This window comes from Podarcis vaucheri (genome assembly GCF_965113315.1).
Source record: "Podarcis vaucheri genome assembly, chromosome: 15".
NCBI lineage: Eukaryota > Metazoa > Chordata > Lepidosauria > Squamata > Lacertidae > Podarcis > Podarcis vaucheri.
The window spans coordinates 3,319,493-3,347,080 of record NC_138753.1 but is presented as its reverse complement, the minus strand read 5'-3'; the positions used below and the strand labels follow the sequence as shown (position 1 = coordinate 3,347,080).

General features: G+C 47.8%; 2 protein-coding genes across 4 annotated transcripts in view; one reads left to right on the top strand and one right to left on the bottom strand.

Moving 5' to 3' along the window:
- The window catches only part of PIGL (phosphatidylinositol glycan anchor biosynthesis class L), a 41,007-nt gene extending 15,384 nt beyond the window's left edge, over positions 1 to 25,623 (bottom strand). Inside the window, exons 1-3 of the mRNA XM_082201944.1 lie at positions 24,511 to 25,623; positions 21,458 to 21,557; positions 1,113 to 1,203 (exon numbers count right to left, since the gene is read on the bottom strand). Of these exons, the coding sequence (XP_082058070.1) occupies positions 1,113 to 1,203; positions 21,458 to 21,557; positions 24,511 to 24,757 (438 nt within the window). The 5' untranslated portion in view covers positions 24,758 to 25,623. The remainder of the gene's footprint in view (positions 1 to 1,112; positions 1,204 to 21,457; positions 21,558 to 24,510) is intronic.
- A 1,669-nt stretch (positions 25,624 to 27,292) lies between these two features.
- NCOR1 (nuclear receptor corepressor 1) overlaps positions 27,293 to 27,588 on the top strand; it is a 109,221-nt gene continuing 108,925 nt past the window's right edge. For all 3 annotated transcript variants that reach the window (XM_082201628.1, XM_082201629.1, XM_082201627.1), the window contains exon 1: positions 27,293 to 27,391. The gene's annotated coding sequence lies outside the window, so the exon portion shown is untranslated. The remainder of the gene's footprint in view (positions 27,392 to 27,588) is intronic.

The following is a 27,588-nucleotide window of genomic DNA, read 5'->3' as shown; positions in this document are numbered from 1 at the left end:
TGTGGTAACGGTGCCAGCGGAGGAATGGAGGTCTTCCTTTATTTATTTAATGAAATTTACATACTGCTTGATTGTAGGAAAACTCATAAGTGGTTTACAAAAACATACAGTGATACCTTGGGTTAAGTACTTAATTCGTTCCAGAGGTCCATACTTAACCTGAAACTATTCTTAACCTGAAGCACCACTTTAGCTAATGGGGCCTCCTGCTGCTGCCGTGACGCCAGAGCATGATTTCTGTTCTCATCCTGAAGCAAAGTTCTTAACCTGAGGTACTATTTCTAGGTTAGCGGAGTCTGTAACCTGAAGCGTATGTAACCCGAGGTACCACTGTAAATTGAAACATGAAAACTCCCGATGATAAAAAAAACAGTTAAAAACAGGTATCTAAAAAACTTCAAAAGACTATTACAGTCCACAGTAGCCAAAAGGAAATAAAACACACAATGACTTCTACACATTTGGATAGAGAAAAAATATTTCAAAGAGGCACCAAAAAGTGTGCAGCAAAGACACCTGCCTGAGGTCAATATGGTTCTACGATGAGACAGGAGGGAGCTGTGGCCCGTGAGATCTTGTGACTCCAACTCCCACCATCCCTGAACTTGGGCCCTGCTGACTCATGGGAGTTAGAGTCCAGCAAGATCTGGAGGGTCAGAGGTTCCCCCATCCCTGACCTACAAGGAGGCATCCCTCTGTCTCATGTACACACAAAAATTGTCCAGCAGCACCTTAGAGACTGACTAAGTTTGTTCTGGGTATAAGCTCTCGATGTGTCTGAGTATCTGAAGAAGTGTGCATGCACACGAAAGCTTATACCCAGAACAAACTTAGTTGGTCTCTAAGGTGCTACTGGACAATTTTTTTATTTATTTTGACTGCGTCAGATCAACACGGCTACCTACATGAATCTCAGTAGGACAATAGTGGCTCTAAGATTGGGGAGGAGGGATCTGTGGCCCTCCAGATGTTATTGGGCTTCAACACCCACCATGGTCCTAGACCACTGGCCATGCTGAGTGCTGGGAGTTTGAACCTGACAACATCTGGAGTGACCTGCAAGTGACACCCCCCATCCATATCCAAAAGGAATACTCAAGGCTACATCTTACCAGGTTAATCTGGTTGGTCTTGACATGCTTAAGGATCAGAGCGGAGAGCAGCTGAGTGTCCCACTCGACAGATGGGTGGTCTGGAAGATCCCTACAAAGAAGAAGAATAAACACAATAGTAATAATAATAATAAACACAATCATCATCATCATCATCCAGAATGCGGCAGCTAGACTGGTGACTGGGAGCGGCCGCCGAGACCATATAGCATCAGTCTTGAAAGACCTACACTGGCTCCCAGGACGAGGTGTTGGTGCTGAACTTTAAAGCCCTAAATGGCCTCAGTTCAGTATACCTGAAGGAGCGTCTCCACCCCCATCGTTCAGCCTGGACACTGAGGTCCAGCACTGAGGGCCTTCTGGTGGTTCCCTCACTGCAAGAAGCCAAGTTACAGGAAACCAGGCAGAGGGTCATCTTGGTAGTGGCACCCGCCCTGTGGAACGCCCTCCCACCAGATGTCAGAGAGAAAAACAACTACCAGACTTTTAGAAGACATCTTAAGGCAGCCCTCTTTAGGGAAGCTTTCAATGTTTAATAGACTATTGTATTTTAATATTCTGTTGGAAGCCACCCAGAGTGGCTGGGGAAATCCAGCCAAATGTGCGCGGTATAAATAATAATAATAAATAATAATAATAATAATAATAATAATAATAATAATAATAATAATAATAATTCCACTCTTCATCCTAAGAACCCAGGGCAGGTTACAGAAATTAAAACACAATACAGTGGTACCTCGGGTTACATCTGCTTCAGGTTACAGAGTCCGCTAACCCAGAAATAGTACCTCAGGTTAAGAACATTGCTTCAGGATGAGAACAGAAATCGTGCGGCAGTGGCATAGTGGCAGTGGGAGGCCCCATTAGCTAAAGTGGTGCTTCAGGTTAAGAACATTTCAGGTTAAGAACGGACCTCCGGAACGAATTAAGTATATAACCAGAGGTACCACTGTACTATGCATAGTTTAAGACAATCTACAATCGCAGAAGTGAGGCATACCCTCCAACAGTCCTCTGATGAAAACTGGGGTGTGTCTTTCGGGGCCATGAACTCGGGGAAGCCGGCTGACTCACACAAGAGCACAGCACCGCTATAAGTGCCATCGCTGCAGCAAGTTCATCCTCCTCCCTGAACTCGGCGACAACACAGGAGGGGATAAATGGGACATTCCAGGATCAAATCAGAAGCTGGGATGGCTTCTGCAATTCCGGGAATGCCGAGGGAAAACCGGGGCAGTTCTAGGGTATGATTAAGGTGGGTATTAAAAACATACATCTCTGGTGCCAAAGGTCGGGATAAAGAGATGTGTCCACAGCATCCTCCGGAAGCTGTATAATGAAGGTGCCAGACACACCTGTGCGGGGAGGGAGTCTCACAGCTTAGGAGCCACTACCGAGAAGGCCCTATTCCAGGCCGTTGCCACCCCAGATTCTGAGGGCGGAGGAACAAGCAAGACCCTCTGCTGATCTTAGCACCTGAGAGGGTTGGTAGGGCCGAAGAGAGATGCCATATCCTGCAAGTGTCCCGGAAAAAATGGGACACCCCATTTTTCATTGTGAGATAACAGCGGCCATTTTAGTTGCCATGGTTTTGGGACACAATTCCCCCCCCCCAAAAAAAAGTGGGGAGGGGTTTTGGGGGGGAACTGCAGCGTAAAATCACATGAGATCACAGCAACCCAAATGGCCGCCATGCTCTTGCGATAAAAAGCAGGGAGATGGCGTCTCTGATTTTGGCTTCAAAGCGCTGGAGGGTATGAGATGTCTGGCAGGCTGGATTTGGCCCAGAAGCCTGAGGTTCCTGCCCTCTTCTCTAAGGCAGCCCTGGCAGGGCCTCTAATATGCTGCTGGGCAGGTTTTGACTCGATGCAACAGATGAAGGTCACTCAAGTTCAGTGGAAACAGACAGCTGGAGGCAGTGGGCCGAAATCCCTGGGAGCGCGGCGATGTGTTGACGGCGAGCCAGAACTGCCGTCAAAGAGCAAGGGCTGCAATAACTCACCTGAGTGATTTGGGGAAGGGGCAGAAAGTGGGTTAATCACGTTGATAAAGTTATAGCTGGTTAGCCTGCGAAATGCCCTTTGGTGAAAACGTAGTCGCCACAGGATCCTATCTTTTCTCAAAACAGGGGGTGGAGAACCACAGGACCGGGGCTTGAATGCGGCCCTCTGAACCTCTCTATTTGGCCCCCAACTCTCCTCAGAAAGCTCCAAACCCCTTCCCCAGCCACAGGGCAGCGATGCCTTCATGTTGGATGGGTTTAAAAGAGGATTAGATAAATTCGTGGAGGAGGAGGCTATCAATGGCGACTTGTAGCCAAGATGGCTACAGCTGGCTGGTTAGAGCGTCATGTTGAGAATGCCAAGGTTGCAGGTTCGATCCCCGCATGGGACAGCTGCATATACCTGATTTGCAGGGGGCTGGACTAGATGACGCTCAGGGCCCCTTCCTACTCTACAGTGAAACCTTGGTTGTTGAACGTGATCTGTTCCGGAAGAGCGTTCGACTTCTGAAACGTTCAGCAACTGAGGCGCGGCTTCCGATTGGTTACAAGAGCTCCTTGCACCTAAGAGGAAGTTGTGTAGGATGTCCAGGTTCCAAAAAACATTTAAAAACCGGAGAATTTACTTCCGGGTTTTTGGCGCTCGGGAGCCGAAAGGTTCGAAAATGGAGCCATTTGAGAACCAAGGTTTGACTGTACAGTGGTACCTTGGGTTACAGACACTTCAGGTTACAGATGCTTCAGGTTACAGACACTTCAGGTTACAGACTCCGCTAACCCAGAAATAGTACCTCAGGTTAAGAACTTTGCTTCAGGATGAGAACAGAAATCGCAGTGTGGCACCAGCGGGAGGCCCCATCAGCTAAAGTGGTGCTTCAGGTTAAGAACAGTTTCAGGTTAAGAACGGACCTCCAGAACGAATTAAGTTCTTAACCTGAGGTACCACTGTACTATTCTATGATTCTCTCTCCGTTGTTGGAGATGGATAATACAGGGGAAACAGCACAAGTGTTTAGCAAAAGCACACACACACACACACACACACATACACACACACACACACACACACACCTGGGCCTGATCCAAGGCATGCTTTGAATGCCCCAGCTGCGCAGCCAGCCTGAACCAGATTTAACTTCTCCGGTCCTCGCGAGGGATTCAGCACCAGCTGGGTTAGCTCAGCTGTTTCGGTGCTCAAGGTCACAGGAAGCGGGGAGATGAGGGCGCAAGAGGGATGTGATGTTCCCTAAAGCCAGTGGATACGTTCTCCCCCCCTCCAACACACACATCTACTGCCCTGCCCCTGCTTCTCTTCCTCCCCTTAAAGAACTGAGGACCCCTTTCCAAAAACCCAGAGAGCTGCTGCCAGTCAGTGTGGACAATACAGAGCTCGGGGCACTGGTGCACCTTGGTGCAAAGAGCTTTTTCCCTTTGGGGAAAGGATCTGGCTCAGCGGTAGACCACCTGCGTTGCCTGTGGAAGGCCCCAATCCCTGGAAGCATCTCAGTCCAACAGGTAGGATGGTGGATGTCCCCCACCTGGAGAGCTGCTGCCTGTCAGTGTGGACAATACTGAGCCCGATGGAACAGTGGTCTGGCTCGACAGAAGGCAGCTTCCTAAGTTCCTGTAATTCAGAACCACGGTGGCTGGAATGGCCACTTTCAGCTTTAAGGTTTCATAGAATCATAGAGTTGGGAGAGACCACAAGGGCCATCGAATCCAACCCCCTGCCAAGCAGGAAACACCATCAGGTTTCCCTATCCTGAAACATCCCTATCCTGGTGGGTTAAACCACAGAGCCTAGGACTTGCCAATCAGAAGGTCAGCAGTTCAAATCCCCGCGACGGGGTGAGCGCCCATTGCTCGGTCCCTGCTCCTGCCAGCCTAGCAGTTCAAAAGCATGTCAAAGTGCAAGTAGATAAATAGGTACTGCTCCGGCGGGAAGGTAAACGGTGTTTCTGTGCGCTGCTCTGGTTCACCAGAAGCGGCTTAGTCATGCTGGCCACATGACCCGGAAGCTGTACGCCGGCTCCCTCGGCCAATAAAGTGAAATGAGCGCCGCAACCCCAGAGTTGGTCATGACTGGACCTAATGGTCAGGGGTCCCTTTACCTTTATCCTGAAACAGGCAATTGAGATCTCCTCCAAATATCTTGGGCGAGTCTGATTTTGAGAAGCAACGGTGGCGTTATTAATCAATGCCTTTTCAGTGGTGGCTCCTCCTTTGTGGGATCCTGTCCCTGAGGAAGAATGCCTGTCTGCTTTTACGTGCTGAGCAAAAAATAATCTTTTTGCTGTGGTTGTCCTTAAATGGGATGGGCAGCATGAGTTCCTTTTAAATACAGTCACACCTTGGTTCTCGAATGCCTTGTGACTCTAACGTTTTGGCTCCCGAGCGCCGCAAACCCGGAAGTGAGTGTTGTGGTTTGTGAACGTTTTTTGGATGCCGAACATCTGACGTGGCCTCTGCGACTTCCATTTGAGTGCAGGAAGCTCCTGCAGCCAATCGGAAGCAGTGCCTTGGTTTTTGAACATTTTTGGAAGTCGAACGGAGTTCCGGAATGGATTCCATTCGAGAACCAAGGTACAACTGTACTGTCTACTGTCAGCTGAGCATTTGAGTCTTTGTTATTTTATTTCTACGATGTGAGTCTCTTTATGGCACTTGAGTGCAAGAATACAAAAGAATAGCAACTCCTCCTTTTTGAAGGAGGAACTTTGGAGCAAAACTCCGTTCCAACATCGCCCGAAGCCCTTGGCGCCGGTTCCATTTAAAAGTTCGCAGCACTCTGTCTTCCACTGCAAAGACCACAGTGCTGTCAGAGAGCTTGACACAGAACGAGAGAACAAGGTCTCTGCCCTGAGGGGCCTACAATCTAAAAACAGAAGAGAACGCAGGAAGGGGAAGGAGGTGGCAGAAGGGGCAAACGACAGGCTAAAACTAGAATATTAGAATCATAGAATTGTAGAGTTGGAGTTACTAAGTCCGACTCCCTGGAACGCAGGAATAAACTAAACAGTAACAGTAACAGTAATGTTTAAACAACTCAAATATGCCTGTCAATTTAAAAATGCAAAAAAACAGCATCAGGACCCTTCTGCAGCCCTGAAAAATTCTGTCCCTTGAGCATCTCTTGCAAAGGCAGCCTGCAGCTCAAAACAGAAACCTGTTCCCAATCCCAGGCTGTGCTCTGTTTTTCGGGACACCATCCAAGTATCCGCTCCTTCGAACGATTTGTGTCATGACGCGATATCATCATGAATAATATACACCGTTTCCCAGCAAGAGGACGGGATCCTCTTCTCAGAGATGACACAAGGCCTTTATCGCAATGTGAAATCTGCCGTTCATCTGACGCCGGTGCTTCGCAGGCCTTGACGGGGGAGCAGGGAGCAGCAGGAACAAGTTCATATTCATCGCCCTCGAAATGGGGATGTTTGGCAAGGTGGTGGGTGGGTGGGGGGAGGCTTCTGGGTCCGGAGAAATGGAGAGGGTGGGTCTAAGGGCTGGGAAACCAGGGATAGCGAGCTACACACAAACACGTATTTAACTATCAGAAGAAATTAGGCCGCTTCATATCATAGGAAGCTGAGTTATATCAAGTCAGGTCCTTGGTGCATCTAGCTCAGGCCTGTCTGCACTGACTGGCAGCAGCTCTTCAGGTTTTCAGGCAGCGGGGAATTCCCAGGCAGACCTGCAAATGCCAGGATTTGAACCCAGGTCTGAACCCACTTTTCGAAGGAACTTGAAGGGGAACAGAAACAGACACCCATCCTTCTAAATGTGAACCCCTAAGTATTTGGCAGTGCGGGTCCCCAGTCAAATAATGTGCCCCATGAAACTGCATATTCTGGGGTGTGTTGGAAGTTTCCCAGGCGACAGGTGCATTTTGCGACTGGTGCAGGTCCAACTGAGACCACAGGGACATTTCCATCTGGCTGCCCCCTCCAGTTTTCTTCAGCAGAAGGGCTTATTTATTGCATTTATAGCCCATGGTTCATCCCCCCCCCCTGCTCAGTTAATCCTGACAACAACCCTGTGAGGCAGCTGAAGAGGCTGCGACTGACTTCAAGGTCACCCTGTGAGTTTCCTGACTGAGTGGGAATTCGAACCCTGATCTCCCAGGTCCTAGTCCAACACTCTTAACCACTGAATCACACTGGCTTCCTAGAGTACTTCTGCTACGGGGCAGCTCTATAAATTCACCAGGTAAATAAATATGGGGAAAGCAAAACGTCACTTAGAGAAGGCTCTGAAATATTTTCCTTGAAGCGTTTTATTCTGTATTGTTTGATTTGATATTTTAACGTGTTGTAAACTGCTCTGAGGTTTTTTTCTTTAAAATATAAAGTGGGATAGAAATGAAGTAAAGAAGAAAAGATCTATTGCCAAAAAATAAAAGGCACTCAAGACATTTGGTTGTGGCAATCATAACCTAGCTTTAAGGTGCAAGTTGGTGATTAGCTTATACTCCTGAGTTTCTAACACTGAAAAGGCTGTGTTAAAAAGGCCTTCCTAGCTTACAAAAGTGCGTTAGATTGGGGAAATCTGCCCTGCAAACACGTCAGCATTAGGCAAAATTGCATACGAAGGCCTGTCAATTTGGAGAACTTCGCGATGAGCTTTCAGGATGACTTATTTTTGTTTTTATTTTGCATGGGGAGTGGGGGAAACAAGCAGAGGAACTAAAATGGACCGATTCGCCCGTCCCCAAGGTGGGAGCCACTGGCCCGAAAGCCGCCGAGCTCTCTTGGAGAGGAAGAAACGAGGCTTTTTGGAGAGCGCCAAGCCAAGCAACCTCTGGGCTCTTTGCAGCCTCCTTCCAAGGCAAACATTACGCAACCGCAGGAACCGCAAGAGGAACTGCCTCTCCCGTGATCTAGAGTAACCCCAGGAGCAGCCCTGGCATGCGAGGCCCTCTCTCCTGTCCCCGTTGCCGCAGGGACCCCGTGATGTAGTTCCTCAACTTTGGCCCACAAGGAAAGCCTCCCATTCAGGATGGGGTTTTTGTGTGTGTTGGGAAACTGTTTACAAGAGTCACATGGAGGCGGAAGGGGGGGGAGACTCCTGGCAGCACATCAAGAAAACCAGCCAGGCAGCGAAGGGCTGGGAGGAGACGTTAACCCTCCTGAGCCCGCTCCCATCCTCCGGCAGCAAAAAGCCATTTTGCTGATTTCTCTTCTTTTGCAAAGGGACCGCTGTCATTTCCAATGCCGCAGTTATTCAATTGCAGTTTTCTGTTTGGGGAGGAGACAGCTGTCAATGGCTACTAGCCAGGGTGGCTGTTCTCGCTCCGCTGTGGAGTGGCTGGGGCGGCCCAGTCCCATGTGTGGGGTACAAATACCGTATTTTTCGCTCTATAAGACGCACCAGACCACAAGACGCACCTAGTTTTTGGAGGAGGAAAACAAGAAAAAATATATTCTGAATCTCAGAAGCCAGAAGAGCAAGAGGGATCGCTGTGCAGTGAAATCAGCAATCCCTCCTGCTGTTCTGGCTTCTGGGATAGCTGCGCAGCCTGCATTTGCTCCATAAGACGCACACAAATTTCCCCTTACTTTTTAGGAGGGAAAAAGTGAGTCTTATAGAGCAAAAAATACGGTACATAGCTGTCAACTTTCAGATTTGAAAATAAGGGATCAGCGGCCTCGAAAACAAGGGATTAGCAGCCTCACCTGTCCCGGGGACAGTCTACGGGATATCTAACAATCCGGGATAGCAGCGGGAAACGGCGCTGGAATAAGGGAATTTCCCGCAAAAAAGGGAAGGTTGACAGCTATGTACAAATAATAGAATTATTATTACCTCTCAGAATGTCAGCTGCAGGGAGTCATAGAATCACAGGGTTGGAAGAGACCCCGAGGGGCATTGAGCCCAACCTCACTGCAATGCAGAAATCTCTCTTTTTTATATATATTTATACATTTTTATTGATTTCTTAACATATCCGTTCCAACAGTCATACAACACAGCTTCTCATCTTATACAATATTTCAGACTTCCGTCAACCTCCGTTCTTTATCACTTATTCTGCATTTCTTAATTCCTATACTACATTTAACTGTCCTTAACTAATCATTCTCTTCCTAGTCTTTCTTGCAGTATTTCAAATAATCCACCTTACAAAACTTCTTGCAGTCCTACTAGCGTAATCTGTTCATCACAATTGCTTTTCAAATAGAGTCATACCTCAGGTTAAAGTCGCTTCAAGTTGAGTATTTTCGGCTTGCGCTCTGCGGCAACCTGGAAGTAACAGAGCGCATTACTTCCGGGTTTCGCCACTCGCACATGCGCAGAAGCTCAAAATGACGTCGCGCGCATGCGCGGAAGCGGTGAAACGCGGCCCGCGCAGACGTGTGTTATGCTTACTTCAGGATGCGAACGGGGCCTGGAACGGATCCTGTTCGTATCCGGAGGTACCACTGTAGTTCATATATTTACTCCAGTCTTCTAAGAATATCTGATCCTGCAGGTTTCGAATCCTTCCTGTTAATTTATCTAATTCTGCACCGAGTCCAACCTCACTGCAATGCAGGAATCTCAGCTAGATCATCCATGACAGAGGGCCATCCGACCTCTGCCTCGAAACCTCCAAGGAAGGAGAGTCCACCATCTCCCAAGGGAGACCGTTCCACAGCTGGACAGCTCCCACTGGGTCTAGGTTGGTGGCCATCGCTGCCTCCTGTGGGAGGGAGTTCCACAGTCCAACTACTTTCTTGTCATATCAAATTCCTTACAGCCTAAAATCTTTCAAGTTTAAATTTTGGAGGCAGGTTATTGGTTTGTTTTGTTCTTGTTTTTATCATGTACTTTGTGGTTTCAGTCTGCATTTTTGTGCTGTGAACTGTCCTGAGAGCTTTGGATGAAGGGCGGAATACTGATTTAATAAATAATAATAATATTGGCTGGTGGGCCAGGGAAGGAGCTGGTGGTGGGCTTGACGGATCATAGAATCATAGAGTCAGAAGGAACGCTGAGTCTCATCCAATCCAACCCCCGACGATACAACTGCCCCATACTATAATAATTACAATAGTACTTTATTTTTTACACCCCACCTATCTGGCTGGGTTTCCCCAGCACTCCATACAGGGATCACACCTGCAACCTTGGCGTTATCAGCACCAATTCTGGGAGCCACACAGCACAAGATCCTCCCTCTCTCGCGCACACTAGGTGTTCTGAGCTTCAAGCTTAAAAGCCACACTTGGTTCCTAGAATCATAGAATCATAGAGTTGGAAGAGACCACAAGGGCCATCGAGACCAACCCCCTGCCAAGCAGGAAACACCATCAGAGCACTCCTGACATATGGCTGTCAAGCCTCTGCTTAAAGACCTCCAAAGTAGGAGACTCCACCACACTCCTTGGCAGCAAATTCCACTGTCGAACAGCTCTTACTGTCAGGAAGTTCTTCCTAATGTTTAGGTGGAATCTTCTTTCTTGTAGTTTGGATCCATTGCTCCGTGTCCACTTCTCTGGAGCAGCAGAAAACAACCTTTCTCCCTCCTCTATGTGACATCCTTTTATATATTTGAACATGGCTATCATATCACCCCTTAACCTCCTCTTCTCCAGGCTAAACATGCCCAGCTCCCTTAGCCGTTCCTCATAAGGCATTGTTTCCAGGCCTTTGACCATTTTGGTTGCCCTCCTCTGGACACGTTCCAGTTTGTCAGTGTCCTTCTTGAACTGTGGTGCCCAGAACTGGACACAGTACTCCAGGTGAGGTCTGACCAGAGCAGAATACAGTGGCACTATTACTTCCTGCGGGCTTTCAGCAAAGCTTGCTGCTGAATTTTGGGGAGAGGGGTGAAATGAGAGCAAGCTTCCTTTCCTATCCAAAGAAGCAAAAACGGAAGACAAAGGGTTGGCTTAGTTTGAGGCTGAACGCATTAGAGCGCATTGTGATCTCAGCTGGCAGCAGGGAGCCACGAGTGGCTCGCAGGCGGGGAGCTGGGAGAGGAGAGCGGCAGCACAGCTATACCAGGGGCTGCACTTGTCCTCCCTTGACACACACACACACACACAAACACACACACACACACACCCTGGCCACGTGCAAGCATTCTCCTCGGCAGGCTCTGAATCAGCGAAGAGACAACCTACCAGCAGGTCACCCTCCGAGTTTAAGGTAAAAGCTGGAGAGGGGAAGCTTAAACCTGGGGCTGCAATTGCGGCCCTCCATACCTCTCTGTCTGGCCCTCAAGACCCTCCCTCACTGACCCAGTTTTGCGCCCCTTGAGTGCTTTTGCCTGGCTGGAAAGTTGTCCTTGAACTCCCATAATGCTCCTTGCTTGGCAGAAAGAGGGGTGCATGCGAGTGTTTGTAGAAACCAGCCAACTGCACAAAGGCCAAATCAACATTTGCTGCCCTGCCCACCACTGCTATGTGGTCCCTGGGAGGTTTCTCAGAAGGGAATGTGGCCCCTTCATTTCTCTTTCCCCTCCCGACCTCACTCCTGCACAGGTGAGATTGGGAGATTCCGCCTGCCTTCCAACTAATCACCTGCAATATGTTTGAATCAGGGCAAAACGGAAGTTGTTCTTTGTCAAACGATGAACTGTGGTTTGTCATTCTGGCATTCGGATAAAGCTCCATTGGGAGCCATTGGGAGCTAGCCATGGTCCTGACCTGCGCAGAAAGACCTTCATTGACTCTACCTGCCCTGGCTCTGCCTCAATCTGACTTGACTTTGCCTCGGCCTGCTCTGACTATGCCTGCCCTGACTTTGCCTACGCCTAGCCTGCTTGAAAGCTCCCTGCTCCCACTTCAGCTTCCCCCAGCAAGCCCCATCAGTTGGCCTGGCGGGCAAACTCAGCCTGCACCATAGGATATGCCCTAAAATCCTTTCCAAATGCACATTAAGGGTTTCATGGCCAACCCAGACAAACTCGGGCAAAGATGTTGATGTTGTGGGGAAAGTTGTTTCCTTCATTGGATCAAATGGCACATTTTTACATTTTCCTCCTCCCCTAAGCTAAGCATCCCATCGGGGTGGGGAGGTTTGTGAAATCCCGCTCCTTCCAGGAACTGCTGGCGAGCAAAGTTCCCAGCCTGATGTCTGTGCTGGTTATAATTTGCCATGTTCAGCAAATTGAGCCAAAATCTGTTTGCATTTAAATAAAGGGGGGGGGAGAATGTCTGGGAATTTCTCTGCCAAGACCGCTGGAAGGAGAGGGGGGGGTAGTTTTGGCCTGCAGAGTGTTAAATGTTTTCACTAGGCTGAAAGAACCATTAAGTCCGCCTCCTGCACCCTTGTCCCCTCCAGAGGTTTTGGACTACAACTTTCAGCAGCCGCTGTCCATGGGACAGAATTTCTGGAAATCTATAGGGAAGTGGATTGTGGGGACCACGTTGCTCCCAGACTTGGCTAAAGCTTCTTCATCACTCTCCGTCTCTGCTCTCACGTCGTAAGGATGGAAGGAGAGCCCGGCTCCTGAATTGGGTCGAAAGAGGCCCATTGAGTTCAGCCTCCTGCTCTTACCATGGCCAAACGGAAGCCGCAAAAGCAAGACGTGAACACAGCCATTGTGTAGGATGAATGATCCACTTCGAAAAGTGTAGTCAAGGTTGGAAGGTTCAGAAACTCAACCAAGACCCATTTCCACAAAAACTTTATGAAAACAAAACTCTGTCAAGAAGGAAAGCTTCAAACAATCACACAAAATTAAGACTGCTCAGAGGCTAAAAAAAACACACACAAACTATCTTATCTAGCTAGCTGACTTACACATAAATCTTAGCAGGCTGAGCAGCAAAGCAAAATACCTTCTAAGGTCCGATCAGACGCTGACAGTCTGTGATGAGAGATCCCTAAGCTTGCCCCAGCCCAGGTTTTTAAAGGCATGCTGACTATGGGGGTTCAACCCCTTTTGCCCATTGAAATCAGCACCTGCTCCCATTTTGTGTCTTTGATCACCATTCGACACTGGACTTGAGGTCTTAATGAGAGGCATCTGTGTTTGGGCTCATTATTCCAGGAATTCTAACAAATTCCCACAGGTTCTATTTTTCCATTCACCATATAGATGGGTTTATGAAGCATTTTTGTATCCTCCTGCTGTGCTGAAGAATTATTCCACAAAACAGTGGGTATATCCGGAATCACTGTTCGTCTGTTTGCGAACTACTTTGGCAGCATTGGACGCCATAAACAAAGCTTTGAAGCCTGTTTGCACCAGATAAGAATCTGATACATTGCTTCTTTCAGAGACTTGCATAGTCTTCAAAGACTTATGTTTATTTGGTTTTATGTTTTCTAGAGAATCCATTAAGAGTGCGTATTTTTTGACTTTCAGATATATGTTTTCTGTTTATGTGATTTCATATATTTCATATTATATAAAGAGTGTATATTGATATCGTGTCATAGTATTTGGTCATCGTGTTGCCTTGGACAGGCAGGACTTGGGCACAACAGCAGTGCTCCTGAACTTCAGGAACGGCCGTTCAGAGGCCTCCAATGGTGGAGAGAGGACCCAGGCATTGTGGCAAGCAGCTGCTGACCTAAGAACCTAAGAAGAGCCGCAGGATCAGGCCAGTTGCCCATCTAGTGCCAGCATCCTGTTCTCACAGTGGCCAACAAGATGCACAGCAGACACCCACAAGCAGGACCTGGGTGCAAGAGCAACTTTTCCAGCAGCTGGTCTTCAGAAGCACTGCTGCCTGCAGCTGTGGTGGCAAGCATAGCCTTGTGGCTAGCAGCCTTGTGGCTAGCAGATGGTGACAGCAGCCACGAAATTAAAAGACGTCTGCTTCTTGGGAGAAAAGCGATGGCAAACCTAGACAGCATCTCAAAAAGCAGAGACATCACCTTGCCAACAAAGGTCCGTATAGTTAAAGCCATTGTTTTTCCCAGCAGTGATGTATGGAAGTGAGAGCTGGACCATAAAGAAGGCTGATCGCCAAAGAATTGATGCTTTTGAATTCTGGTGCTGGAGGAGACTCTGGAGAGTCCCATGGACTGCAAGAAGATGAAACCTCTCCATTCTTAAGGAAATCAGCCCTGAGTGCTCACTTGAAGGACAGATCCTGAAGCTGAGGCTCCAATACTTTGGCCACCTCATGAGAAGAGAAGACTCCCTGGAAAAGACCCTGATGTTGGGAAAGATGGAGGGCGCAAGGAGAAGGGGACAGAGGACGAGATGGTGGGACAGTGTTCTCGAAGCTCCAAGCATGAGTTTGACCAAACTGCGGGAGGCAGTGGAAGACAGGAGTGCCTGGCGTGCTCTGGTCCAGGGGCGTCACGATGAGTCGGACACGACTAAACAACAACAACAAAACCTGGCCACAGATCTTTTCCGGGTGTCAAGCCATTCTTAACCTATTCAGCGCCGGAACGATGGCAGCAACTACATTGAAACAACCTGTGCCCATCCTGCTTCCTCCTCCCTACAGTTCTGGGCTACTAGCACATGTTTGTGTTTGTCTGGTGACATGACCCTGCCAAGGCAGGAACCCAAAGCCAACAACGCCCCCCCCCTCGTTAAATATTTGCCTGCTTTCAATCTGCAGCACAGAGAGCTTACAAGGGGCTCCGTCTGAGGTACAGGGTTCTGGGAAGAGGAAATTGACCATCTGCAGTGTCAGCCAAGTTCACTCCCTTAAAGGAGAACCACATTGGTCTGCAGAGCACAATAAAGAGAGAGAGAGAGACAGAGCACCCGATGACCTACTTTCCTGCAGGAATCAAAATCCCTTGCCTTGCCTGCTCCCGTTTCAAAAAGCAAATGGGTTTTGCACATAGGAGGGGGAGAGCAGGAGAGGGTTAAGTGATCCTTTAGACACCAAGCAGGGAAAAGGACATGTAAAACTGCAGCCGAAATTGGCATAGCTGTTTCCTGAAAGCTAGTTGGGAACAGCTGATTGCCTATGGCGAGGAAGAATCACCTCCAGGCGACTAGGGGAAAAGACCCCTTGTGAAAGTGGATCCTCTGTTTCCTTTGCATTTTGTATTTTTACTGTGTGCTAAGTCCTGCCTGGGACGATCTTAGTGCAAGGCCTCTAAGAAATGCGGTGAAACAAAAATAAATAAAAGCTCTGAAAAAATAAAAACAATTAAATACCGTATTTTTCCGTGTATAAGACTAGGTCCCCCCCCCTAAATACACCAATAGACCCCCCATTTTCTTAAACCAGAGTACCCCAAAATATGGGGTGTCTTATACATGGGGGCCTCTTATAGACAGAAAAATACGGTAAACAAAGCTTTGATAATTTACTTATTTATTTTAACATGTTTATCCTTGGAAAGAAATCAGGGCAGTGTTTGAAGGTGTGTTTTATGCCAATGCCTACATTTTCAAACATATTTAATCCTAAAAATACAAACTTTTAAAAAGCTTAGTGGGGTTGTTTAGGGGCTTTTGTTGGGAGGTGTAATTATTATTATTATTAGCATACAGTAGTATTGTTAACTGTTTTAATTATTTTTATTATGTATCTTGTGCGTTTATATTGTAATTTTGTATTGTGAACTGCCCTGAGACCTACGAGTATGGGATGGTATACAAAATCAATAAAATGACAACAACAACAATAATAAACTGTGTCACAAAATTCAGGAGAAGTGCAATTTCTGAATTACTATTCTGCACTTAACAAGGCAGGTGGTACAAAGCTCTCCTCCATCGCCCCACAGGGAACCTTCCAGCCCTTGTTTCCATCTAAAACTAGCTTGCTTGCTTTGTACGGAGTTATTTTTTAAAGGGTATTGTTGGAGGGGTGTGTGTGTGCGCGCACAACTCTTTAAAACACTGAAAAGGTGGCTGACTCGCTTTCCTTTCTTTCTGCCTCCCCCCCCCCTGCATCTTCGAGCAAACGTTCAAGAAAATTAATGATAGTGGGGGAAGAGAAAAGAGGTTTGAATGGCCCAGCAATCCGCCTCAAAAGGTTATGTTTGCCGTAGTTGAGGGGTGTCAAATGCCAAGCAGGGTGAGCGGAGGTTCCCCCAAGATTGATTGGGATCAGCCACCGTTTTCCCGTGGAAAGTTCTTTCTTTCTTAAAAAACCTCCAAGGAAGGAGTGTCCAAAACCTCGTGAGGGGGTCCATTCCACTGTGGAACAGCTCTTACCGTCAGAAAGTTCTTCCTAACGTTTAGGCAGAATCTCCTTTCTTGTAACCTGAAGCCATTGGTTAAAATCCCACCCTCTGGAGCAGGAGAAAATATCTTCCATGGGACAGCCCTTTAAATACTTGAAGGTGGCCATCATATCTCCTCTCAGTCTCCTCTTTTCCAGGCTAAACGCACCCAGCTCCCTCAACCATTCCTCACAAGGCTTGGTTTCCAGACCCTTGATCATCCTGGTCGCCTTCCTCTGCACATGCTCCCAGCTCATCAATATCCTTCTTAAATTGGACACAGTATTCCGGGTGAGGCCTGACCAAGGCAGAACAAAGCGGAAGTCAGACGGAATCCGTTCTGGAAGTCTGTTCGAGTTCCAAAACGTTTGAAAACCAAATCACCGCTTCTGATGGGCTGCAGGAAGCTCCTGCAGACAATCAGAAGCCCCGGAAGCCCCGTCAGACATTCGGGTTCCAAAAAAAAACCCATTCGCAAACTGGAACAATCACTGAGTTCGGGAGCCAAAACGTCCGAGTTCCAGGGTGTTCGGGATGCAAGATATGACTGTATTACTTCCCTATATTTCTGGTGAGGCTATATTTCTGTTGGTGATATTGTGATAGGAATTTTGAAGTCTTAGATATATGGTAGTGTTCATAAGAGTACCAACCAAGCACGTACATAGATCAGCACAGGAAGACCGACCTGGAACCATTTTGATTCCTAAACTGAGCAAATGTTTTCTCTGCAAGGTCAAAATGGGAAACCTGCCCATTGTCTCTTTCCTCACAAATCCTGTCTTAAGGGTACATTTAAGATATGAATAGTGTGTGAGCCTGTGACCTGGCCCAGGAACTAAGTATTTATCATTCCAAAAGACTGGCCAGGCTCCCCAGGCAATCCAATCAAGTAACCTGCCAGACAGGAGATAAACAACATTCAAATTTCTGTGATGCAGGTATGATGTATCTGAGGGGTGGTCTTAGGTTACACCCCTTCTGTGATGTATGTATGATGTTTCTGGGGGTGGCCTTGATCTACAGGGTGGCAATTTCAGAAGTCTTTATAAGGCCTTGCGTGCCATTGTTCTGGGTTCCTCCTCCTCTCCTGCGTGTGAGGGGAGCACCCTGTTGCAACAGATCAATAAAGATCAGGCTTATTAGCTGCTTTGCTTCTCAATATTCTCTGGTTGGCCTCTGTTATTTTCTCCTACCAATAGGGAACCTATGTAAGGACTCTATATGGGCTCTTGGATACCCCATAAGGGAAAAGGGCAATTTTTGTTTACAACACAGTCTAGAATAGCATTAGCCTTTTTTTGCTGCTGCATCACATTATTTACTCGTGTTAAGCTTGCGGTCTACTAAGACCCCTAGATCCTTTTCCCATGTACTACTGGCAAGCCAGGTGTCCCTCATATTATATCTGTGAAGCTGGTTCTTCTTCTCTAAGTGCCGAACTTTGGAAGCAGCTGGGGAAGGGAGCGGGAAGCTCGCCTGTTTACACAAATCTCCTCTCTCAAACTTTTATTATTTTCTCTGGCAGGCCAGGCCAGGCGTCATCAGATGGAAGCCGCAATGTTGATATTTATCTGCATCTCGCTGCAAGGAGGGAAACTGCAGATGTTGCTGTGAAGGACAGCCTGGCGTTCTCCGTCACCGAGAAGATAGGGTGGGGAAACAAAACATCTCGTAGAGAGCAAAGGAATAAGGAGAGAGAGAACGTGGTGTCCTTTCCTTTGAGTTAATAACCTACTTCAGTTGGGTGGGTGTATCCTGTTTACAGGGCAGAATGCTCATCGCCCCAGAGCCCTGGCAGAAGGGTCTGATTTGGGGGGACAAGTATGGTTCATACAAACAACATTTCTGCTGTGAAAAGGAGACAGACAGAAGCTTGTTAGGACTCCTGCTGGATCAGGGGAAGTCTCCATCCCTGGACCAGCACAAGGAGATGGGAGAAACCAGCGTCAGATTCCCAGATGTTCAGCTGGCAGCCCACAGCCCCCTCTAGGCTGGATGCTCCGGGCATTTGGATATTCAGAGTATACTGTCTCCAAGGATGGAGGGTGCATTTAGCCAACAGGGTTAACCTCCCCTGAATATCAATCACTGGCAATTATGAGGGGTGAAATGGCAGGCGACTTGATACAGATCTAGACCAGTGGTCCATTCTAGCTCAGTACTGACAGCAGCTCTCCAGGGTTTCAGGCAGGGCTCCGCCCAGAGACCCTAGTTGTTGAACCTGTGTGCAAAGCAGGTCTTCAACCTCAGAGCTACAACCCTCCCCCTAAAAACAAAGCAAGATTCTAGTCCTCAGGGTTCTGAATTAAGCTCTGGTTTGAACAGACACAGGAAGATGGTTTTTCCCCAAGTCAGATCGTTATATCTACACTGATTGGCAGAAGCTCTCCAAAATTTCAGGCAAGGGGCATATCCAGTCCTACTGCCAAGAATTGAAACCAGAAACTCTACTGCAAAGCCAGGGCCTTCTTCCCTATCGTCTGCTCCCTCTCCCTCTCCCCCTGTAGTGCCTCTACATTTTTGAGGCATGAACTGTCATGGGGGCCCCTTCCTAACCAGCAACAAAGTCTGGGTAACCACATTTGTTTGTTTGTTTGTACTATTAAATTAAATTTATATGCTGCCCTTCATCAAAAGACCCCAGGGTGGTTCACAGAATAAAATACAAGATAAAACACAAGTAAATAATTAAACCAAAGCAATCAAACGATAACCCACCCCCTTCCTACAGATACATTTAAAAGGCTGTAGGATATTAATCAGCCAAAGGCCTGGTTGAAGAAGAATGTTTCTGCCTGGCGCCTAAAACATATGTAATGAAAGCAGCAGGCAAACCTCCCTGGGGAGAGCATTCCACAAACAGGGAGCCACTACAGAAAAGGCCCCGTTCTCGTATTGCCACCCTCTGGACCTCTTGCAGAGGAGGCACAGAAAGAAGGGCCTCAGAAGATGAATGCAGAGTCCGGGGTGGTTTATATGGGGAGAGGCAGTCCTAGAGGAATTGGGGTCTTCAATGAGGCTGTTCCCTGACAGATCACCACCCCTTTACAACATCTGTGCTACTGACACTCAAATGCTGGGATTATTGAAATATATATAGAACAAAAAAATAATCAATTTGAGTTGTGTGACACAAGTTTGGTCTCTTAGACCCAAGATTTTTAAGCAATGTGCACTAAAGTCGCTTCCGGGTCTCTTCTGAGATTAGGAGCCCTGGAGCTTAAGTTTCATTAATTTCATAGTACATCCGTCCCTGCTCTCCCCCATCCCGACCCTCCTCTTGGGAAACTGTTCTGCATTTTTGCACCGTTTTGTTTTTTACAGCAAAAGGGAAATCCCCAGGGTGCTTTGATTACTCAATGCTGAGAGAAAAGGGACCTATTAACTGGAGCAAAGGGGCTCTGGGAGAACTGCCACAAAACGTCAAGAAGGAGAAAAGAAAAAAACACAACCGCAAATGAAAAGGAGAAGTGGTCATGGTGTCCGTACGATGATCTCAGGGCTCGAACGGGAAACGGCAACGAGCAAGGATGATGGGAAACTTGCGGCCCTCCAGATGTTGACCTCCAACTGACATCATCGCCCCTAACTACTGGCGATGCTGATGGGCACTGGAGTCTGATAACATCTGGAGGGCCACATTCCCCCCCCCCCCCGATCTGCAAAGAGGCACTTCCCTCTTCTCTTGCATACAGTAGGGAATTAAGAGTCTCCAAACTGGAACATCAGGCAATTATCAGTAACCGGGAGCGAAGGATCCATTGCTCCATAGAAAGCGTTTGATCTTCCCCATATCAGAAGCAGAACAAATTGCTCTGCAATTGTTTTGCTAGGTGGTGAAGTTACACGCCCACAGGCCTGCCCAGTGATAACCTGTCACTTTCCTGCTTCACCCAGCGCAGACCTTCACTGGTCCGTGTTTTTGTCAGATCTGTGTCTTGATGGCTCCTCCCTGACCTGAGGGAGAAGTCACAGGGTCACTGGGGCTGTGGAGCCTCTGTAGAGCCCTGCAAGGCTGAGTCACTATGTCTTCCTCTCACTTTCCCCGAGCGGGCAGGAATTGCAGCACTGGGATGGACACATTTGGTGGTGATGCTGTGATTGCAACATCAGATTGGGACCTGAGATCACTCCCTAGTGCGCATATAACATGCACGACCTCTCCCAAAGAGTCCTTGGAACTGTAACCCCTCACGGAGCTACAATTCCCACGACGCTGGACAAACTACAGTTCCCAGGATTTTGGGGGCAGGAAGTCACACGATTTAAATTGGCTTTAAACGCATGACTTTGAGAGACTCGGGCTCAAATCCCGACTCAGCCACAGAGTCAACTGGAGGGCCAGTCGCTATCTTTCAGCTTAACCTACCTTGCAAGCCACGGCTGAGCATGGCGGTAGATCAGTGGCGTGTGGTCAGTGGACTAGGGGGCCTAGGCTAGTCCCATAAATGTTTCCCTGGCACCTCCTTCCGAAAGCCTGGGAAACTTCTGCCTGGCTTAGGGAGTGAGGAGTGAGGCTCAACTGCACAATGTCACGACATCATTGGAGGTGCTTCGCAAAACGAATCTCCTATGGGCTTGCTTCGCAAGACGACAATGTATTGCAAGTTCCTGCTGGTTCCCCCCCTTTTTCTAAGCCGCTAAGCCGCTTATCAGCTGATCCGATCAGCAGATAAGCCGCTAAAAGCTGCTAAAAGCCGCTAATAGCACTAATCCGCTAATCCGTCAATGGGCTTGCTTCGCAAGACGAAAAAAACCGCTAGACGAAGAGAATCACAGAACGGATTCTTTTCATCTTGCGAGGCACCACTGTACTTTTACATTTGTCCAGAAGGGATTCAGACAAATGAACCGAAGGTGAGAACGTGATCAATGGCTACTAGCCACGAAGGCTATGCTCTGTTTTCACAGTCAGAGGCAGTGATGTTTTTGAACACCAGTTGCTGGTAAGAAGGACACTCTTGTGCTCAGGACCTGCTTGTAGGCTTGCCACAGGGATCTGGGCAGGCCACTGTGAGGGCAGGATGCTGGCCTGATCCAGCACAGCTCTCCTTATGTTGGTGTAAACCACAGGAGAGGAAAGTCTCAAATGGGGGAGAGCACTGTTGCACTCAGGTCCAGCTCGTGGACTTCCCCTTTATAGGCACCTGGTGGCCTCTGTCAAAACAGGCTATTGGACTGGATGGGCGGCTGGCCTGATCCAGCAGGGCTCCTCTCATGTAAGAGCACCGACATTTTAAGTGTAGAAAGCTACCTGTGGTCAATGATGGTCACATTGGAAGGCGGGATCCCTAGAACCAAACAGCTGTCCAGGAGTTCCTTCTTCCGGACATCCCCTTGGCTGTAGTAATTCCCTGGAAATACGAAAGAAGACAGGTGTCACACCCTGCGACACAGAATCCTCCCTCCTGTGGGAAATTGAAAGCACCAAGGGACCGGCAGCTTGCGTTAAAATAACGGAGCAAAGAAGGGAATATTAAAGAGATTTTCCTGAGTTTAACAAAACTGGCGACGTTAAGTCTGCTGCATTGTAAAAAGTTCAAGAATTCTACAGCACCTTAGTACAGGCTGCTAGGTTTGCCAGGATATGAAAGTGATAGTCTGAAGAGGTTGATTTTTAGGGGAAGGCTAGGAGTAACATTTGGAAATCTGAGAGAGTGCTGTGGGCGCCAGTCAAAAAATGGCCGCAGTGGGAGAGGCAGGGGCATGGTATAACACAAAATGGCTGCTGTATCGAAAGCGAGACAGGACCACGAAACGGCGCAGGCATGCCCCTCCATCTGTCACCGCCACACTCTCTCAGAGAGAGAAGCTCTTTGCAGCTCTCCTCTGTTCAGAACAGAACGTAGGGCTGGTGTTATGTACTGAGTTGAATGGGATCCAAAATGCAGCAGTCTGATTCGTCCTAGAACAATAGGATCCAGAATGCAGCAGTCTGATTGGTCCACAGGAGCTACCCAATCCAGCTCCTGGTGGAAGTTAATCCACAACCTGATTGGCCTACAGGAGAATCCCGGAATTAGCCAATCACGTGGGGCCCATTGTGTAAATAACGTATATACAGTGGTGCCTGGCAAGACGAAAATGATCCGTTCCGCGAGTCTCTTCGTCTAGCGGTTTTTTCGTCTTGCAAAGCAACCCTATTAGCGGCTTAGCGGATTAGCGCTATTAGCAGTTTAGCGGCTTAGCGGCTATTAAAGGCTTAGCGGCTTAGCGGCTAAAAGGCTATTAGCGGCTTAGCAGCTTAGAAAAAGGGGGGGAAGCAAAAAAAATCGGGACACTCGCAAGACGTTTTCGTCTTGCGAAGCAAGCCCATAGGGAAATTCGTCTTGCGAAGCAGCTCAAAAATGGAAAACCCTTTCGTCTAGCGGGTTTTCCGTCTTGCGAGGCATTCGTCTTGTGGGGCACCACTGTAAAGCAGACATTTCGGGAGAACTTGCATTCCTCATGACTATGAGCTGAATAAAGAGCATGAAATCCACACTTGACTCTGAGTATATTTCAGCTGGGGCCCAATCCTGGCAACCAACTGAAATGTGGGCATGTTTAAAAGAGTGTGTTTGATGTGGGAGAGGCGTAGCCAGTGAAAACAGGAACCGAACAGGAAAAGCAAACAGCACTGAGGATTTTTGAGGGGGACATTTACTGAGACCTTTTGCAGGTACCATAAAAGGTGCTGTTGGGCACGCTGGCACCCATGGGCGCTTGCACTGGAGACCGCGCAACCAGAAAGTAATCTGAGAAAGCGAAACATATTTGGCCAACTGGGTTGAGTTAAGTGCTTGGAGTCTGTAAAGCTTCCAAGGGAACTTTTAATGTCTATTTTTTAAAAAAGATTTCTATAATGCTAGGGTTAACTGCAGGTCTTGAGTGAACTTCTCAAATCCTGCCAATTCCCTACCTATTTATAACATTTATAAGTGCCTCTTCTGACTCACACACCAAAGTGTTCAAATTAGAGGATGTTGTTAAAACCTTAACATAAGGAGAGCGCTGTTGGAATAGACCAGAGGCCCAACTGTTCTCGCAGTGGTCAACCAAATGTATACAGGAAGCCCGAAAGTGGGGTTTGACCGCGTTAATTTATAAAATCTCAAGGTAAAAGCAGCAGAATATGCAGAGAAACGAACATATACGTATCTATGTATTAGAGGAGAAGTATGCCTGCTACAGCCTCCCAAAAGCATATAGAGAAGAATCTAACTGCTAAATAATTCCAAAGGGAGGAGGGTGTCACCACTAAAAAGGCCCTGCTACATTGGTCTAGTCCCCCCGTTATTTTTAAATTGCAATTTTCACATTGGAAGGGAGAAGAAACTACTTTATACCAGGTCAATGGCTTCCCCTGCTACGAAAAACAAGATGCCACTGGTTGAGCTTGGGACCTTTTGCAGTTATGTTGTACCCAGTTAAGGAACAGTGTGTGGATGTAGTGGCCTCGCTGGCTTTTACTTCTTTTGCCTGGCTGGAATGTGTCCTTGAACCCTAATAATACCTCTTGCTTGTCTGGGTGGAGAATAGCCAGGAGTGTGTAGAAACTAGCCTACTGTACAAATGGCAAATTTTACATTTGTTGCCATGCCCACTCTTCCCTCTGGCCCCACCTTCCACTAGCATGGTGCCCCTGAAAGGTTGCCCAGAAGAGAATGTGGCCCTTAGGCTGAAAAAGGTTCCCTGTCCTTAAGATAAGCAATGCTTCAAAAATCTACCTTCTCATATATTTATAAATAAATAAATCTCTTACCATTCCATGTAGGCTGGCTAGTCAAACGTTGTTGTATGCAAATATATAGTAGTAGTTTCAATTTGGGGGGAAAGTGGTGTTATACCCATTATACTAACATGGCAAACTGAGGGGGTAGTGGGCCCATCACCTGGGCCTTCCACCACATCCTGTAATTCTCACTTAGCTGGCACTATATGCTGGCACTATATAATAAAGCATTAAAAAATTAAGTATAAAATAATAGAATTCTCACTTATATAGTCTCAGTGTATAAAATAAATACAATAATATTGACGACATAATAATAAAACACACTGAAATATATTATTTATACAATAAATGTAGATAAAAATAGTATTTATTTCTACAATAAATATACTGTATTAAGCAACAATGACATTATTATGATTAATAATAATCCTGTGACGTCAGAACGACCTGTGCGCGCACTTCCGATCAATATAAAATGGCTGCTGCAGCGTGATGACGCCATACGCACAGCTCCGGAGAGACGGGAGCGCTTCGAAAACAGACGTCATGGTTGCTAGGCAACGCTACGCTAGCCTCCTCCTCCTCCTCACCTGTGGACCCGCAGAGCAGCCATAGCCTGGCTTGAGCCAAGCTGAGGATGGTGGGGGCGAAGAACATTGCTTCGTCATCAGGGTGCGCCGTCACGAACAGGGCGCGCGTCGCCGGTCCGTCGGCGAAAAGCCTCCGGTCGCTCCCCAGCCGCCACCTCGCTCCGCGTTGCCGCCTCAGCCACCAGCAAGAAAGCAGCCATAGCAAAGGCAGAGGAAACAGCAGGGTGAACAACCCCGTTGCCTCCATGACGGGAGCAGCGGGAGAAAAGGGGAGCGCCACGCATAAAGAATCCGGCCAGAAACTCGTTCCGCGACGGAATGGTTCCGTCTGCTCTGTGCAAAAGGGCGCTCTCCCGAAGAGAGAAGGCGAAAGGAGATTCACGCCAGAATCAGTCGGAAGCTTCTCGTGGGGTGGAGTGACCTGGACCCATGCATAAACAGCGCGGAAAGGATTTGCAACAATCAATAAACTCCCCTGACTGCCCTTCGACAAACTGCTTCCCCAAACTTACCTTATGATCTAATAAAAGAGGATGAGCCTCCTGCATCAGGCCAAAGGGCACGAACTAGTCAGTCATCCTGCTCTCACAGTGGCCAACCGGATGCCCCGAGGGGAATCTTCTCCCCTCCTGCGGTTTACAGCAACTGGCATTAAGAGGGATAGGCAGAGCACAGCCATTGTGGCCGATTAATATCCATTGATGGCCTTCAACATGGATTTGTCCAGTTATTTTTCGAAGCCATTGAAATTGGTGGTCGCACTGCCTTCTGTGGGAGCAATTTCCACACTTTTAATTCTGCACTGCTTAAAGAAGCCCTTTTTTATATGTCCTGACGCTTCCAACATGCAGCTTCATTGGATGCCCATCACTTCTAGTGCTTTGACAGAGGAGAAGAACTTTTCTTTATCCACTCCCTCCATGCCATGCGTAATTTTATAGTCCATCAGACTTTTTGCATTAAGGAAAGTTACAGAGAAAAGCACTGGAAAATGTGGAATAATGCTTGACTTGGATGCAATGGAATCTAGCCAACATCTCCCAGTCCCCCTGTAAATGAATCAGGATGAATGCTCAATAAAGAGGTTGTCTGGCAGAACCCTGCATTTCAGTGTTATGCATTATACATCTTCAAGCCCCGACTCATTCAATACTCTATCCTGAATCTTATACAGATGGTTAAAAATAAAGCTATCACCAACTGCTTAAAAAAATCAACAAAGGAAAATCCTACAATCTTTATGCATTTCATTGCTGGTCTTCCTATATATTTTTAATAATAATAATAATAATAATAATAATAATAATAATTCATTATTTATACCCCGCCCATCTGGCTGGGTTTCCCCAGCCACTGGGCGGCTTCCAGCCGAACATTAAAAACAATGCAGCATCAGACATTAAAAACTTCCCTAAACTTCTATTATATAAGTTCTATTATATATTTATAACTTCTATTGGCTAGCAGCCAAATAATTATAAGGTTGTCACATTTTTATGGACATAAATTATGTGCTTCCTACAGCTAATTAGCAGGTAAGAAAACAAAGGTGAACTTTTGACCATCAGTATAATTCCATACCCCCTACCACATTGATTTCTTTATACTCTTAAAGGTACAGAGATGTTGTCCTTTAAGAAAAAAATGAACAGCAAAGAAAAACAAGCTCAGCAACCTTGATAATATGGCATATTTATTTGACCTTAAGAAAGAGTTTGTTGGGGGATGGGAAGACACAATCTTTCTGGTTATGTGCTGGCTGTTCTAATCAAAGTACAATCCAGGAAATGGGTATGACAGTTGCCCAGTGAATTATGGGGAAAGAAACACCTGTAAGCTGGTGAGCACTCCTAATGCTGCTGTCTTTAGGAACCAGCATATCAAGTAGAAAGAATATATTTTAAAGTATTCCCCATGCCCCTCAACAAAACACCCCAGGGCTGAATAGATGGAATCTGGGACTCTGGATTTAAGTGGCATTTTCAGCACCCTCTTTATATGAAAATCTGTTTTTCTCCGCTTTCCTTCAAAATGTGACAAGCAATCAGTGCTGCATGGAGGCGTTCCTCATTCTGCTGGGTGGTGGCTGTACCTTTGCACCCCAAATCCTGTCTCATTGCTTCCTCTGCTTGGGTGACCGACTGCAAGAGAGGAATGGGCTCCTGAACCTTTAATTGCTTGCTTAATTCCTTTTTCCAGCCAACTATTAAAGGTGCAGAAGCCCCACCTGTATGACATCCGACCAGGTGACTTCATTTTTTATTTTTGTGTGGTTTCCCTCCTGGCTCTCCATCGTTTCCCGGAAGTCTTATCTGATGCGTCTCTCGCTACACCCTTTACCTCTATATACTCCCCGACCTCTCCCTCAGAACCCCGCTCCCTTCCCTTCCTCTCTCTTATCGCGTCCTCCCATTGGCCGGCTGCTCAGAGCCACGCCCCCTCGGCCCTTTTTCGCTATTGGCTGGGGGCTGTCGTCTTGTTCTCCCGGAGAGGGAGCGTTTGCTGCTTCGCTGCTGTGCAGGTCCTGAAAGAGACATAGTGAGCTCCCCTCACCCAAGCACCCATTTCAAAATACACTTCTGGAGGGTCAAGAGAAATAGAGAGAGGGTGGCAATGCACCCTAAACCCCTTGAGCTGAGGTGTATATTCTCTCCGTTGTTGTAACGATTTCGCACGGTTGTTTTGATGGCCGCTCTACGGAGCTGCCAGGACTCTTCGCGGTGAGGGAGAGGGAGGCGGGGGAGGAGTGGGCGGAGCCTCCGCGGGGCCGGAGGGAGGGGGAGGGGACGGCGGGGAGGGAGGGAGCCAAGATGGCGGCGGTGTTGCTCCTGAAACCGCCGAGGTGCTGGAGGAGGAGGAGGATGGTGAAGATGGGGATGAGGTAAGGCGCCCGGGGAGGGGTCGAGGAGGCGGAGGCGAGGAGGGGGCCGCCATTAGCCCCCCCCTCATTGGGAGGGGAGAAGAGGGAGGGCGAAGGCAACGGGTGGGGTCGGGTGGGGGAGGGGAGGCAACTGACAGGTCGGGTGGGGGAGGGGTGACTGGAGGTGGGGGGAGGGGAACTTAAGGGAAGGGGGGGCA